This window comes from Tinamus guttatus, unplaced genomic scaffold (genome assembly GCF_059628265.1).
Source record: "Tinamus guttatus ecotype Peru unplaced genomic scaffold, ASM5962826v1 Tinamus_guttatus_pri_ptg000150l, whole genome shotgun sequence".
Taxonomy (NCBI): domain Eukaryota; kingdom Metazoa; phylum Chordata; class Aves; order Tinamiformes; family Tinamidae; genus Tinamus; species Tinamus guttatus.
This window is the reverse complement of record NW_028288684.1, coordinates 16807155-16825181: the sequence shown is the minus strand read 5'-3', so window position 1 is coordinate 16825181 and position 18027 is coordinate 16807155. Positions and strand designations below refer to the sequence as shown.

Genomic DNA, 18027 nt, shown 5'->3' with positions numbered 1-18027 from the left:
CCCTGTGGTTTTAAAAATCACAAGAAGGAGATGCTCAACTCAGAGACCTTTTACTGACTCAGCTAGACCTTTCCCTATGATGTCTTTTTCAGAGGAAAGATCCATGCAGATCTTTTGCAGCTAGGCTGCTATTCACAAAACAAAACAAAAAAAAAAAGAAAGAAAAGAAAAAACACCTACAAGTGAAAGAAATTTCTTACTTATTTGCTTTATACTTATACCTTTAACTGAAATAGCAAAATGTTATATTGTTATATAGCTGCAACAAACACAGGCTATGGTGATTTTGAAAGAGAAACATTAGAAGATGTTTATACAGCAATACTGCCGAGAGACACCAAGGCATAAAGGGTGACTCCTGAAGGAGGACTGGAGGCAACAACGAAGGAGTTGGGGACTCTTAGCCAGGAGCCAGCTAGTGCTTTCCACACACGACTGGCCAAGCGGGAAGCTCCGTCAGGAACGCTGCCCTTGGAGATGAAACCTGGGCTGCTCAGCTTGTGCCACCAGGGCTCTTTCAAACATGGGACCATCCTGCAGGAGGGAAAGGTGGGGAGAGACGTAACCACCCAAGAAAGTGACAGAAGGGAATGTGGGCTTGCTAACCTCGTAAAGAGGACTTTTGATTAGTTTACCTGAGGAATGGAGATGAAAGGCTGTAAATATAAGCAGGAATGACAGATTGGAAGTGAGCACACATAGGAAAGGGCAGCAGCAGGGGCAGTTCCTGTACTCTCTAGAGCACGTGGCCACGAACCACCTGAAATGCGTTCACATGAAGTCACTTAGGCTGGGAAACAAATGGGAGGGAGTGCAAGTCTGTGGAAAGTCTGTGAAAAGGCAATTTTTTGATGGAATCCCCTCCCCCCAAAAAAAAATTGGGGAGGGGGGGCATTCTTCTGGTGCTGCTGCTTATATAAGGAAAACTCATCAGGGATGTGAAGGTCAGAGCTGGCTACAAGGAGTGGGATGGTGACACTTTAAAGACACTGAAGGAAGCGAGGAGGACAACTAGCAAATTAAAAATCCTACACTTCCAAAGCACAGACACCAGCTTTTGCAGGGAACTGGCAATCAAGATGTCTGAGTTGACTTAAGTGCAACAATATCCTCCTGTCTCAGGCTGGCTGATCTTCAAAAACTTATATCAAAACATAACAGCCCGGGTAGTTTTCATTCAGGGCCTTGCTTGCCTGAACACGGATCTAACAGAGCTCAGATGCCAGAGCGATCTGCAAGGAAGGTGGCACTGGGGACAGGCTACGCAGCAACGGAAACAGAAAAGCTAAAGCTCAAAGCAACAACATTTGGTTGCTCTTAGGGAGCATTTTTTTCTGAAGCCATGAGGCAAAGCAGGATATTTAAAAATAATAATTTCCCTGCTCTTTCTTGAGTTAGTATCAGGTCCAGATGGACCTCCAAATTGAACATTCCTGGGGTCAGACATCCTGTCTGAGGATCAGCAGCAGGAGTTTCTAGTCAGTTATTGTCACTGCAGGAGTTTCCACCTTTAGTTTTTTAAGGTACAAATATGAAAGCACTGTCCATCTCCCTTTAATCCACCAAGTGAGGATCTCAAAAACTGTCCATAATTCATGGCAAAAAGTCACCATCTAACCTCTGAAGTAGCTTGGGTAATGTACCATTATCAATTATGCAAAGTAATTTCCCTTTAATTTGAAACTGCCTGCAATAGTTGGAATTATCCCCAAGAAACAACTCTGACTCTTATGTACTTGCCTGGAATATCCTGGTACAATCAGATTTTTTAGAGCTAAACTGAAGGGAACTGTCTAATCCTAATTAGAAATCTCTACTGCATATTTTACATGATTGGACCAAAAGTAACACACAAGAGAACTCAAGCTGTAGATAATCAAATAAGCTGGGATTTAATTGCCATAGGCGCTAAAAATTCATCTCATAAAGGCTAACTCAATAGCACACACGTTTAATGTTTAAATCTACAGGCTCATGCTCATCTTCCCTTTTAAATCGCCACATAACAACACAGCAATCTTCTCTCCCTTACAATTTTAATATAAGTATTTCAGTTCTCTCTCTTTTTCTTTTTTTTTTCCCTAAAGGCATGATTTGATTTTGATTATTTTTTGGATATTTAATTATTTTAAGACAGACAACCCAAGAATTTTGGAAAATTAAAAGCTAATATCTTCTTAGGTAGATACGTAACCATGTGTGTACCAAATACTACACCAAAATAGGCCCATGTTCACTCAAATCCAAGGAAGCTTATCAATATATCACAGAATCACACAGAACAGTTGAGGTTGGAAGGGACCTCTAGAGATCATCTAGTCCAACCCCCTGCTCAAGCATTCTCCCTACATTCTCCCCTAACGTACTTGTAACTAACGTGTTGATCAGATCTCCTCTCAATCTGCTCTTCTCCAGGCTAGACAGGCCCCACAACTGCACCCAATACTCCAGGTGCGGCCTCACCAGAGGAGAGGGGCAGGATCCCCTCCCTCGACCTGCTGGCAACGCTCCTCCTGATGCAGCCAGGATCCCATTGGCCTGCTTGCCCACAAGGGCACATTGCTGCCTGATGGCTAACCTGTTGTCAACCAGGACTCCCAAATCCCTCTCTGTGGAGCTGCTTTCCAGCAGCTCAACTCCTAATCCATATCTATTAGACACATCTATTACAGATTGTGAAGTTGATGTCAATAACATGACAGTTATGAAAACCCAAAACATAAGATACAAATATTTATTCTAAATAGCTGCTCGCTCCAGGAAAAGTTAATAACGTTTGCATAGCCTCAGAGCTTTATTCAAAAGAGTAGTCACATAACAAAATCTCATATTCAAATATTAGTTAGACAATTCAAACTGCAGATAAGGACTCATGTAGCTTATTATTATCAAAATGGAAAGGAGGAAGAAACCTTGCATAAAACACCTACAAGTAATTGCAAAATAGCACCAGGTTAAAAGAATTACTGGAGATGGATAGCGAGGATGAAAAACGACAGCAAAAAGCAGAATAAATTACAGAAAATGTTTCTAACTGAAATTGTTTCCTACACTGCCTAATTATACGTATAATTGTATAAGAAGTGTAAGTCTCTCTGGCTTTACTGCATGCATACTAATAACACAGAAGTTTTCTATCCAAGAGTCACATCCAGGCAGAAGATTTAGGGGTTGCTTTTCACTGAAGCCACGTGCACCAGGACCCACCGCATTGCAAAAATCTTCTCTAAAATCAGAGAGTGGCAGAAGGATTCTAAGAAATGTAGAGAGCAAGTGAACAGTAAACTCCAGGGCCCTTTATCTCCTATCTGTGCACAAATATGTGTATCCTGGATTTTCTAAGGGAAAAAAAATATATACATTTTTGAATACTATAAGCATCAGGTATTGGATGTTACATAAAAGTTATGCTGCAGGAAGGACAGAAAGCATTAAGGAAGGACATACACAAGAAATTGGTTAGAGCTAAGAGGGCAGTTTACCCAGGGTAAGAGAAAGTCCTCCCATGCTCACCGGGTACAAGATATAAGAAAGAAATATTTGACTTGATAAAGAGACAGTATCAGATTCTACCATTCATTTTGATCTGAACGTGGTGGCTGAATTTTGTATAGCTCTGACAAAAATGCTCCATCAGCTACATCCAACAGCTTTCTCTGCTTCTGCATATTTGCTCATCATCTTTTGCCTTCTTTCCTAACTTTTTCAAGCAGCTTCAGAAATGAGACAGGCAAATCAGGTGGTTTGACAGAGCAGTCCTAACACACCTCTTGATGATACGATGTTTAAAGTCCACAATTTCCAGGTAAGTCTAGCAATGGGTCATCAAATGCAGTAACCTACACTTCCCTGCCTTGATGCAAAACCATTCTTCAATGGTAAAGGCTTTGCATCTTCTGAAATGTCTTCATGAAGAAAACAACTTTGAAACAGATGCATCCCCATCTAGGGAATTTTGGCAGTGAGAGGCTTCCATCTCAAAGCCTGACAAGCTCATTTGCATCATTTCCAAAATCCCTACAATGACATTTTTAAATGATAATCCACTTAGTTCTTTTCCTTTTAAATCTAGGAATTATATATTTACTCTTTTTTTTTTTTTGCATACAAACACCATCCTATCTTCAACTGCAAAACTGCGATATCTAAGTTGAAAAGAAGTTTTAAAAGGCATCTTAAGGAAGCAGACTAAGTCAGAATACTTATTTTCCAGATCAGAAATTAATGTTGGAAAGCGTCTTTTTGCTAGATTAATCAGTTTAACACTCAACAAGAAGAAAAAAGAAAAAAAAAAAAAGGAATAAAAAGACTGAATGGTTTTACTTAACTGAATATATTTATATACGACAGCGAAGAAAAATGACCTTGTCTAAACTTTATGAAACTATTTTATCCTGCTTCCCTTCCATCTTAAATTATTACTTCCATATTTGCATGTTTTTTACATCTCAAATGGTAAAGCCAACAGAAATTTCTCCAGAAAACACCAACTGTAACCGCTATTGTATAGGCATTACATTATTGAAAGCTATTACCTGCACACTATAATGATACATATATATTCAAGCCTGGAGGCTCTGGTTTTACACTCTCCTGAAAAGCATGTCCAAAGGTTTTAACTATATTTCAGACTCGCTCAACAGCACAGTCTGAAACTACATTTTAATTCATTCTCATGAATCTCACATTCATAACAAAAACAGGCCCGCTCGCCTTTGCGGTAAAAAAAGAGGGTTTTGAACCTGGTTCTTAGAAAAGACCACATTCGCCACAGGCAACTCCCGTATTCAGAGGCAATGTAAGGACAGTGCTCAGCTGTGCAGCTTGAACATGAGGCCGTGATCTGCCAGGGAGCCTCTCTCAGGCTCTGCCTTCACCCCGTGTGGTGAAGCTCAAGCGCAGAAGGGCCTGGCAGGTGCCTGCCCATGCTCAGCAATGCCCTGTACCTAAAAAGTGTCACTGAGGCCTGAGCCTGCAGCTTCTGCAGCTCATAAACAACATTTTACTTCTGCCTCAATTGAAATCTGCGCTTTAAAGGTTAAAGCGAAACTGAATCACCAAAACAGCATGCTGCATCCGCTTCGGTATGCAATTCCTGTTGCCCCTAACATTCCCCTGACACTATGCACACCACTGGTCAGCATGATTTTCATGAGAACATCCCAACAGCCTCGAAGTCTTAGCTTCCAGGTGTTGAAATCCCAAGCTGATTCTCGTTATCACGAATGGCAGCCACCAGATCACCACAGCGCAGAGCTCTCAGGCCGCATGTGCCAATGCAGCACCCTAAGGGACCTCTGCGTACCCCTCACCACCTTGTCACCGCACAGAGATCATCACCAACTGACTGCTGACGTTGCGGCAGGTACCTGGTGCCAGTCCGTAGTGACTCCGTTTCTCTAGATGACTCAGACATGGAGCAAGCAAACAGGATAAGCAACAGAGAGCAGCCCTTCTTACTGCTGCGACAAGCGTCACTCAGAGCTCAGCGGACGCGGACGTTCAGGCAGCCCTTTCATGCACCCAAGCTCCTTCTGCTGTTGTTGTGGTAACAAGCGAATAACTTCCAGGGAGTTTCAGTAACACAACAAAATTGTTCCTGTCTGCAATCAAGCAAGAGTTTAGTTTGATCCTGCAGACAAATAGGAGCAGTTCAGTTCACCTTACTAATACGAAAACACGGGTTCAGCAGACTATTCCAAAACCTGCCATTCAAACTGGGATTCTGTTTAAAAAAAAAAAAGCCATCAATTCAAAACTCATGAAACTACTCAAATATTTGAGTTCACAGCGCTACCCACGCTTCTCATCTCATAGGCAGAAAGCGAATAGGCAGGAAATGGGTTCATATAAACTACAAATTCACAGCGAAGCCTTTCTAGGTGTAGTGAGAACTTCTCTAACAACCTTAACTCCCAATGGGTCTCACAACTGTTGTATAACACAGGCTGATGAAACATTTAATTACCTCCTGGTATTACATACAGGTTTGGAGTCTAGCCATTGCCATAGTTTACTGGAGATTTTGTAGTTCATACATTAACAAGCTAACCTTTCCCCTTCAAATTATTTCAAAGCCAAGTCTGTAAAACCGAGGTTCTTCAAGTCCATTTCTCAAGGGATTGACTACGGCCAAACTTACTTGAGAACAGTAAAACTTACTTCCCCACTGCTGATTTCCTTATTACACAGGGATGTCCAACCAGTCCTAAACTATGAGAGATCTGAACTGAAAAATTAAAACCCAAAGATTAGACTTGTTCTCATGATCAACACCTAAAAGATGCACTGATTTCAGCCAGAGATCTAGAAGAAAAATCACACTAGGAATCTGCTGAATCACTGTACCACCCTCAGTCACGTTCCCTGCTCTGAAAAGCATTTTAGAATCCTCTGTTTCATTAGTTTCACTTTACTTAATAGAGTTATGAAGAACTGTGGTCTTATTTTAAATGATGACAAGTGCTACACTGAAGGAAAAAACAAATCAATATAAAACCCTTTTTGGAACAATGGGGCAAAAATAATGAAGTGCTGAAGAATTTCCTTTGCATTATAATATGTGGCTCAAAAAATAAAAGAAACACAAGCAGCTATTGCACACTCTACAGAGCATAAGGCACTTCCATTTCATGTTTTCTTTCTGCATTAGCTACTCTCCTGTTAATGAAATGCAAAATCAAATTGAAAATAAATTCTCCTAACTGCTGTGGCCAAGGTGTGCTATTTCATACTGTGCTTTATGGATTATTTATTTCCACACTCAAAAAGTTGATTGATGTATAGTCTTATAGCGAAAGTCCATTTTGTTCAGAACAATGTTGGAGAAACCACTTTTCCTCTCTTTTTGGGTTGTTACTTCAGACTGTTTAACTAGCTCCAAAAATTCAAAAATTCCTTTTCTCTCTCCATCCGTAATATTCAATAACTAATTAGCTCTCAGAAGGGTAAAATGTGCATTAGCATAATGAATGTATGGAATCATAACTGTTTGAAGCTAATTTACTGCATAAGATGAATCAAACAATGAACTCTTATTATAAAATTAAGGCTTTAAAATTTATATTGCAGTGTTCAGAGAGTTTCATGGAAATAAATGCTATTTACAAGACATAACAGAATAAAGTCTACAATCAAGATTTCTTATGGAAATCTATTTTTGTTGTCTGTAGTCAGATAGAACAGGCTAAGGAACAGAAACAGATTTTTTTTTTTTTTTAACAACTTAGGCCGTCTATGGCTATAATGGTAAGGAAAAAAAATTATCACAGGATAACAGGTAACTTACACATCAGCTAAGCTACTGCAACTGCCAATGCAACTATTCTTAAACCACTCTAAATATGAAATGTAAAGCATTAATTTATATCACAAGGAACAGTGTTTAAACTAATATGTTTCATTTTATATTTGCAAAGGTCACCACAGTTCAATCTATGATGGTAACTCAGTAAGCCATAACATCTAATTATTAAATTAATTATAAATGCATAAAATATCACCTATGTGAAGCAAAAATGTTTATCTTGCCTTTTTTCACCTTTTTTTTTATTTCGTGACTAAACAACTCTAATGCTATTCAATCCATAAAATTATTTTTTCTTCTAATCTTCCCTATGATGCACGCAACTACACTTTAGAAACATACTAATATCATTCTACAAAAAAGGGGAGACAAGCATCAAGCTCAAAGTTCTCAGTTCTATAGTATTCTTATTTTGCAAATGCAGGTCTTGTGTAATGTATATCCGTATATGCATACACATAGTGTATCAAACCATAATGAGCATAACATTCAAATAGTTTGTAAACCAGTTTGTAAAATGAAGTGGAAGATCTAACACACACTTTTCATGTGATTGGAAAATAAATTACTATCGAGCAAGAAACTGAGGCAGCCTATGCAGAAATATATTCAATAATTAAACAATGCTAACATTTAGTAGTATTTTAAAAAGATAAAAATATTGCCTGATACAATCAAAATGTTATTATATATTTTATATTATATGTTCTTGGCTAATAAGGAAAAAAAGTTCAGTGTTCCTCAGAGATCCAAACAAGCACAACTCTTTGAGCAGCTTTTTAAAGGTTTACACGGTGGTGTTATTACAACCTACTTCGGTCTGTCTGATATGGGATCTAAATTACCAGAAAGTAATCACCATAATTCTCAAAGATTCAATAAACTACCGACACCAAGTGCTAAACCTGCTACATTTTTCTGAGGCTCACAGACCTCTTCCTTGGGTTTCCCAGACAGAAATGCATGTACACTTCTTTAGCTATTTTTTAAATATGCAATATTGAACTAAAGTGCTAATGAACTTGCGAACTTTTTGTGAGATGCAAGGGCCAGCTGGGAAGCCCTTATAAGCCATAGGATGTGACTATGAGAGACTAAAAGAGACTCAGTTTTAAAAAGTAAACTTTTGGAGTGATAAATCTGTCTAATTTAAAACATTCAGGAAATAACAGGGAACAGAATTTCATTCTCAGAAGTCCATGAATCAAAACAAGAGCCTGAAATTCCTAGCTTCTTTATTATCACTGCCATCTCTATTAAGTCATGACTACAGACAAGTTTCAGGCAAGAAAAATGTGTTTTTGAAACATATCTTTTGTCCTCTGTGGCCCCAAAGGAAAATAAGAAGGAAGCAGAATACATCCTTTTTCTTGTTGCTTCTGCACTGATCACTTCAACTTGAACTGTTGAATCATTATGATTATAGTACTGTTGGTTATTTTTACTCAATCGTCTTAATCTATCTGGATAAACTAGGCATTCATGTAATTTGGCAAGGCTTTAACTGTCGGTACTCACCAAACTCCCCTTTGATAGAGACACTCTGCCCTCAACTTCTGCCTTATTTCATAAGGTAAATTAACCCATTGCATATGACTGCCAGATTACTGCTTTAACAAAGAAAAACAAATGTAAAAAAACAGGAATAATAATTGCCTACACTCCATCATTTGGCAGTCATTCTGGTATTTTGACAGTTAGTAATTAAGCACTTACCACCCCAATTCCTTCAAAAGCAAATACAGCAGTCCCAAAAAACAGTGGGTATTTCTTCCAGCCAACCATGCGAGGCAATTTCCGAGGATCTGCTATATCCTGGAGAGAACAAAGCAAAATAGTCCTCTGTAAAGAATATTAGCAATTTTGATAGGAACATTCCTCTTTATGAAGACAACATCAGTATACATTCACAGCTCACAGCTCAAACTTAATGTTTCAAGTCTGCAAACTCAGGACTATTCAGAGAGCGCCTTCATGCTTCACAGATATGCTTCAAAACTGTAAGGGAGAGTAAAAATAAAATATATATTTTTTAAATATATTTTTTTTCTCTCAATCTTCCCTCACTCTGTGCATTTATTTCTCCCTAGTCCTCTAGTCCCAACAGATACCTCTAGTCCCAACAGATACTTTTAACAAAGCTTATTTTTCTGCCTTCCTCCACCATTCCCCTCTTCCTACCACTTTCTTAACACTACAATGAAAGCTTTGTAGGACAGTAGTACTCCAATGATCCAGGTATACTATTTGCAACTGTATTTACCAATTATATCTTTTTCACAAAATTATATGAAAGAAAAACATAGAGGTTTCTAAACATATTTTTTCTTTAACTGCCAATTCAATTTGTTTCATTATGAAATGCCTCCAAATATTAGAAAAACAGCAACCCAGAAAATGCAGTGACTATTCAACTCCTGAGATGAAGGTCTGCAATGTTATATTCTTAAAGTATAAGCATTAGAATTTTCTTATTGTATTAGAGAAACACTAGAGATAAATATTATTGAAACTGCTCTTCTACTGCAAGAAAATGACTGGCCAGAGGTTATAAACTACATTATAGTGTAAATTTCAGATGTGACTTATGAAAATTCATGGGTTTTTTTCCAATGAAGAATTCAGAGTCCCTAAAATCTATATTTTTATTATCTGAAGTACCAGAGAATAAAAGTGCAAGTGAAGATGCAATATACTCAATATAAATAAAGATGCGACGACAAGCACCAAACAAGAGATGTCATATTGAACATTTGAATAACAAACATTTTATACTTACTCTAACAATATACTGGTAAATGATCACCAGGCTGACAGCCATCGACAGATTGGCAAGCAACGAAAGCACAGAGAGGTTCTTAAGATCACGAATAAAGACCAAGAGGATTATAAATGGCAGAAAACACAGCATGTAGAGTCGTAAATCAGTACTCCTCTTCTCAGAAGAATTGCTGCTGGTGCTGGCATTTATGGAAACAGTCCTGTTTTCAAAAAATCCTTCACAGACCTGTTGGAAAATGTTTATTTTTAAAATAAAAAAATATTGATAGCACCGAATTTTTGTATAGAGTTTCATCACTGTCCTTCCAGATAAAGTTGGGTATTTTAGGTTCACTGCACTTTCCATGCAGAAAGGAAGACAGGAGTCTGCAGCAGGTGACGCACCCTCATGACAGTGATGGAACTGAGCTCTAGCAGACTTTAGCCCACAATTGCCTGAACAGAAAGGCACGTGAGCATTTTAGATTTGATGACTTTTATGCAGCAAGTTAGGTAAAATAAATCTAGATGAGATCATTTTAGGCATAAATATTAAAAAGTTCAAATGTTTTTAAGAAGACTAAGGGGTAAGATGACTGCCTTTGTTTAATTTCAGTGCCCAGCAACCCCGTTGTCTTTAATTCAAATTATTTAACTTCACTATTTTCTTAATCAACTTTGTCTCCACTTAAAAAGGCAAGAGCTCTAAGAGTTTACACAGACCTGCATCCATTAAATCAATTTAAATTACTAACTGCAAATAATTAATAGGACACATGTGAATGTGTATTAGATATCTCAAGTAACTATTAGAGCTACTCAGGGTTATTAATTTGTTAGCTTGAGGAAGAAGAGATAAGAGAACAAGCTGAAGATATGGTTGGCAATCAAAGAATCTTTGGGAATGTGAAACTTTTAATGAGTTAGAAGGGGTTAGTTGAGAGTGTAAAATCAAGAGTATGGAAATTGTGTCATTTAAATTGGCAATCCTATCAAACTCAGCTTTAGAAAATCTAATAAAAATTCCACAACTCACCTTCATTCATTTCAGACAATCCACAAACTCAGGAGGAGCAAATTTATTTAAAAAAAACTTTATAACAAGAAAGACTACAAAGAATTTTTCATAATGAAAAAAAATACATAGCAGCCACATGTTTCCTAGAAATGTCCCTCTAAATGAAAAGTAGAGAGCACTTATCACTACTAGAACACTGAAGGTTGCCATCTCCCAAGAATCTGAAGAGTGTGAGTTAGAAGACCTTTAACAACTGCTTAGTTTTCATTAAGATAAAGTTTTTGGAAAGCTACTAAATAGAGTTAGATATATGAAGAACTGGATTACACGGAAATTCAGAGCTACAATAACTTTGCTTGGCCAATCTTTATATCAAACGCTTAACCAAATTACTTCCCTAAGGCCAAGTGAATGAAGCAAGATTCCCTATAGGAAAGTTTCTTATGTTTTCCAACAGTACTTAAAATAAACACACAGAGCAAGCTCTTTAACAATAGGTTTGCATGTTTACCTAACTGCGTGTACTCACAGGTAGCCAGAGATGTCCTACACACAAGGACACATAAGAGGATTTTCTGAGAATTACAATGCAATTTGAGCACGTAACTCCCTTCGGTTGCTTTGAAAGCCATATCCACATTAACTATTTATCATACCTTCAATTTATATAAACATCTTTAACCCTATTAAGTATTTGAAAAATAAATATATATTGCTAACAGCAGGCAGGATACAGACCAGTTTCTAAAACCTCCTTTAGATGCCCCAATATAAGCCAGCTGCTACTCACATCAATCTGAGTAGCAGTTTTCTCTTAAGAGAGAGACATTTCACATGTATGCCCAAAACTCAGGAAGAAGTTGCTGAAATGGGAAACGGGCTTTTTCCAGAGAACTCTGCAGATATTCATGAACAGCAGAGGAAGACCAAGACTTAAGATCTTACATTCCAGGCTTTTCCTAGCCAGTTTTGCTGTCATCAGGCTCCAACTCTGTTGCAAATTCACCGTTCTTCTCCAAATCTGGTCCCCCTGGGCTTGCTCCAGCAACCTGAGTTTCTTTTTTTTTTTCTCTCTCTCTGCGCTGTGGTCCAGCGCAGGGCCACAAGGATGATCAGGGGCCTGGAACATCTGCCCTATGAGGAGAGGCTGAGGGAGCTGGGCCTGTTCAGCCTGGAGAAGAGAAGGCTGAGAGGGGATCTGATCAGTGTCTGTAAGTACCTCAAGGGAGGCAGTGAGGAGGATGGTGCTGGCCTCTTTTCAGTGGTGGCCACTGACAGAACTGGCCACAGACTGAAGCACCAAAAGTTCCACAGGAACTTAAGGAAAAATTTTTTAACAGTGAGGGTGACAGAGCACTGGAACAGGCTGCCCAGAGAGGTTGTGGAGTCTCCTTCTCTGGAGATCTTCCAAACCCGCTTGGACACAGTCCTGTGCCACGTGCTCTAGGTGACCCTGCGTGTGCAGGTTGGACTAGATGATCTCTAGAGGTCCCTTCCAACCCTAAGCATTCTATGATTCTATGATTCTATGATTCTTTTACGCCTTAGCACAAGTACTCAGGAAACTCCTATATAATGCAATCAACGCTGTTAGATTTCTACAGATCAGAAGAGAGCTACAACCAGAAGCTACACTGGACATCTGTGAGTAAGAAAAGGACATCAAACATTTCAGGACTTAGTTTTCCAGTTCCCTGTTCCCTCTGTTCCTCTGGCTCATCCTTACCCAGGTCAGCAGAGATTTTAAGCTTCACGAAATTTTATTCTTTGGTGCCCTCTAAAGGGTAGATTTATGTAACAAAACTGCTGGGAAGAGGACCCAACCTTCTCCCTCCAAGAGAAAAAGCACAGAGACACATTTGAATCTAAATACGCTTCTGAGTGAAACTTCTGACTTGCTGATAACAAATTCCTTCACCAGGTGCAAAGCCTAGTCTCTGCAGCTACAAGCCTTGCACAGGAAAAGATTTCATCATTTCTTCAAAACCCAGAAGTGCTCAGTCTTGTGTTTTTTTTTTTTTAAGATCAAATTTGGTTGGCCAAATACCTACTAGATAGGAAGGTTTGAATTACCTTACCACATTACGATGCATGCGACAAAAACTGCCACCTCAGAAGTCCAGTAAAAGAAATGACAGCTATAAAGCAGGATTTTTAGGTATTGAGATAAACTGTGACATACAGTGACAGTGAGACTGTGTTTAAGGCTTTTTGTTTGTTTGTTTTCATCTTTTTTTTCCAGGGACACAGATTACAGAATATCCAAATTCTCCCTATAAATGTGTATTTATATTTTTAATATGTTTATTCATATATTTACACACAAATTCTTAACATCTTGACAGCATCTACTTCTGGAGACTTTGGAGTACTTTCTAAATATAAATACTTGTCTACATGGGGAGAAAAAAAAACATAATATCTGTTATATGCAAATGTCTATGGGGACACTCTTCCTCCTCATTAAAATAAACTAAACTATGCAAAGACACCCACTGGGTGGAGTGACAGTCCATATGGACAATAAACGCTCAGTGATCTGCCTAGCCTTACCTTACTCCTGGCCCACTTCACTAATACTAAATATATTAACTTGCAAAAGTGATGAATTGCAGTATTTTTCTATTCAATACATTTTAAAGAAGTATAACCTACTAAAATCTGTTTGTCTGCATACATTTAACACTACTTACTATATTTAATAGTATTTATCATTAAAAAGGTATGAAATGCTTTGCTGTTAGTAGTGCTGCTTTATATTTTAATTAATGAAATCTGTGATGTAATAAGCAGGTTTTAAACATTTATTCCATTTGCAGTTGGAAAGTGAAACAATGTAGAAGAGGATTAAAATGCAGCTTTGAGAACTGGCCAAAATCAATTCAGCAAGGACAAATAAAGGGTTCCATAGGTAAACAGAAATTATCTGCATAAATAAAAGAACTAAAAGAATTGCCTGGAACAATTCTGCAGGGAAAAATCAAGAGATCACAGTGGATCACAAGCCAATCATGAATTGATAATGACATGCTCTTTTTAAAATGAGTTTTTAAATCATTAAAATCACAGATCACAGGGCAAGGAAGTCACAAAGACTTACACAAGATCTGGACTCAGTTCACTTCGCACATTGCTCCTTTTTTCCAAAAGCTCTTTTGTGGAAACCATGGCAGAACCTATTCTGTGCATCTCCCAGCTTCACTTTTTATGAGTAGTTCTTTTGAACTTCATAAAGAAAGGAAATAAAGTTTGGAGGAAAAAGACACTCAAATCATAATTGTTTCATGCAGTATCTTTATATCTTTACTCACTTGTTTCACATTTTCTGCCAAGAACACAACATAAACACTACAAAATCCCAGCTGTGTTATTACTAGGAAAAAGTCAACAATATACCTGAGGGAAAAAAAAAACATATGTTATACTTATGATCAAAACAATTAACCAGTTTCCACATGATATGAACTACTACTCCTTTTAACAATAAGGGAAATGCTAGATTCAAATGCCACATTAATCTCAGAAACACTGCAATGCAGGTTCCTCCTCTGGCAAAACAAGGTAATTTTTTTAAGGTAAAACTAAGTGTGTATCAAAGTTTCTCAGAAATGCATAAGGCAGTCACATATTTTAAAGCTGCACAAAATGTAATTGAAAGGCTTTGGGTTAGCAATGCAATACAAACATAAAAAATAGACATATGTATTCAGCGCACATATAACTTATGCCGCAGCCCTTTAGGTCCTTTAGCACTTTAACACAGCCATTTTCCATGGAGACCAGAGAAGATGAAATGCCTCATGCAGACTAAGTTACTGAAGGGCCAGCAATGCAAGACAACAGCTTCCTAAGTGGTTCCCTATGAATGTATCTGGATACATTTCCAGACATTTTATCTCACTGAAAAAAATTGTAAACTATGGTTCATATTGTTTTGGGGAAAGATCATCCACGCTAGCAGTCTCAAGACAGACTGTAATAAAACTGTTTTGTTAAACAAGGAACAGAAGATTGCCTCAGAGAGCAGATTTTCTGCAACAGAGTGTCTCTGGGAGTAGAACTGCCATTTGAGCTTCTAATTCTCCGGTGCATTACAGTATTTCCATACTATTTCATTAGAAACCAATTTTCTCTCTAGCTGAGTCCTACTCCACTCATATGAAGTAAGCCCAAAAGATCTTAAAAATGAGTTTTTTTTTTTTGGAAACCTAGTAATAGACAAAACACATGACAGAGGATGCTGCATCCCTGCAAGTAACAGGACAGAAACACCACTTCCACAAGCCAGGGAAGAGAGAAAAACACTTTAAAATTGATATTAACTTTGAAAAACAAACCTAAGGCTTTGTGTTTCATTACTGTGTAATCATCCCATAACCATTTTAAACTCTGTAAACTGTCACACAGCAACAGATGGAAAAGACACAATTAGGGTCTTTTTGAAAAGGAAGAATGCATTTAGAAGAGACAACAAGCTATTAACAACTGCATGTCATTATTGCAAAATATAATAAATATTACTCCATCATCTGCAATTCATATTTATATAAGAACCAAAGAAAGCTTTGTTTCCCTTCAGAATAAACATATTGAAATCTTTTACGTTTGCAGTGTCAACCTGTTTAAAGACTGAAGTCTGATAAAGAGAAATGAAAGAGAATTGAAACATTTAAATCACTTCAATGCAGTATACAATACCAAGTGCACTTCTGGCTATAACAGATTTCTTCCTTTAATACAAAATAGAATTCATTTCTCCACAGGTCCTACAGAAACACCTTGCAGAGAGACATGCTCCCCAGTCCTCCCATGTTACTAGTTGCCTGCAGAAACCAGGAACTAGCACTGCATAAAGAGATATCAAGTGCAGAGAACAAGTTCTGAGAGCAAGCAATATTTTAGTAGAAAGAAAATGTCCTAACCATTCCAAGTGTAGCCATTAATTTTAAAAATTAAATTACTAAATTAAATTCTAATGCAAGCTTACCTTCCCCAGGAAGCTCTTTTCTGAAGAGCAGTCAGAGGCCCCACTTCCATGGCATAACTAACTGTATCACTGTAGCCTAGTGAGTATTTTTTCAACCTGAAAGAGAGTAGAAAGAATACAGTTAACTAGAAATTATCACAGACTGTAACCCTACCTTGAAAATGCTGTATAATCTTCATAGGATTATAGGATTATAACAAGAAATCATCTGTGATACCATCCTGCAGCAGCTGAGGCTCATTCCCACCACGTGGCTCCATTCAGCACCCCATAAGTTTCCCACTACCTCAGCAGCACAACACCAGTTTTTTTTAAAAAAATAAGTTTCTTGATAATCTACTCGGTTGTGTAGAATCAGGTTCTTGTAACTCCAGATTAAAAACCCAATCTCATATCTAAAAGTCACAGAGAACTTCAACAGAACTACAGATTTTGCTGGAAGAGCAGTTAGTTATTCCTAACTGTTTCAGTGCTCTTGGTTTTGCACACATCTTCAAAGGTTATTCAAAATTAGAGAGGAAGAAGGGTGGATTCTGAATTACACAATCACTTCATAGTAAAAATACACCATTAAACTGAGCTGAAACTTTTCCCAGCTACAGGGACAAGAATAGTTTTTCATTTCTATTCAGATCAAATAAACTTTATTGTACTTTTAAAATACCGCAGCCTGCTCCTTAACACCTGGCAGCAAGATAAAAATGGTTCATGAAAATCACTATTAACTGGAAGACTCCACAAGACAATTCCACCCTCTCGTACTGTGTGTCTCACTTGCAGGAGTGTCTAACACCCATCTCCCCACTAGCATCATTTAGCACATTTTATCAGCACCCCAATTATGAAGAGTCAAGTTTTTACAGTCCAAAGAGTCAGAGCTCACACATTAACATGCAAAACATTAGCAATAATTCACAGTTTCCCCTTAATTGTTGTAAAGTACTTCTAAACCATCTATTTATAATTTGAGTACTTTGAAAAGCTACGAAAATACAGAAACTATGAAGAAGCTATAAGTATATAGAAATGGAAGAGTACTACAAAAAATATTTTGTACTCACTATGCCATTTTCTAATTTAAACAGCTGCCACAGCTAAACAATTCTTATCTCACTTAATAGCATTGTCAAAAACACATTCACAAAGATGGACTACGGAGTAGAAAGCCTATGCAGAAATTCAATGATTTCCAGGAGATCACAGACATTGTTTCCATATAGACTATAAAAATTATTCATTCCAAACATTAGCAACATAAAATAATTTTCTATCTGGTGGTTTTGAAAAGGAAATTGGAAGGAGTACCCTGAAGCACAAAAATAAGCAAGCAAAAAATAATTTAAAAAGATGCAGACACTCATGGAGTGAACTCAGGACTCTCTATTTAGGTAGTTATAGACACTACGTGATTAAAACTGCAGTGAGAAAGACCTGGATACTTCCCAGTTAAGACCGGGAGCAAGATACCAAACAAGACAAGTTAAACCAACCTAATTTGGTGTACGAGTAGTGAAGAAAATGTTTTTCAATGTATGCAAATAGTGTTGCTCAAAGTACAGCTATCATTTATAGTTGCACCATAAGAATTTGAGTGTTCCTTCTTTGAAGCACAAGAGTCTGATCTGGAGAAACCATCAAGACATTCTGTAGACTGAAAACTAAAACTGGAAAGAAGAAAGTAATATTCAAATATTGATTGACTGAATAGTTTCACATTTACCTCTGACACAGATTGTGGCTGCAACGTACCAAGATGTGCATACAATGAACTGATATAACTCCTATGAACACAAGGCTGATGGGTCCAATCTAGAGTAGAAAAGGAGGACATGGGATATGTAAATACCTGAAGCTATGGAAGTAGAATCTTTCATGAAAATATGCTGGGCAAAAATCTTTGCAATTTTACATTTTAGCAAATATATACATTTTAAGAATTAAAAAATTACAACTGAC

General features: G+C 37.6%; 1 protein-coding gene across 1 annotated transcript in view; it reads right to left on the bottom strand.

Annotated features, from left to right (window-relative positions):
- Window positions 1-18027, bottom strand: part of SLC36A4 (solute carrier family 36 member 4) — a 91934-nt gene that overhangs the window by 64809 nt on the left and 9098 nt on the right. Inside the window, exons 4-8 of the mRNA XM_088522346.1 lie at window positions 17792-17880; window positions 16072-16167; window positions 14396-14480; window positions 10086-10313; window positions 9023-9121 (exon numbers count right to left, since the gene is read on the bottom strand). Coding sequence (XP_088378472.1) covers window positions 9023-9121; window positions 10086-10313; window positions 14396-14480; window positions 16072-16167; window positions 17792-17880 — 597 coding nt within the window. The remainder of the gene's footprint in view (window positions 1-9022; window positions 9122-10085; window positions 10314-14395; window positions 14481-16071; window positions 16168-17791; window positions 17881-18027) is intronic.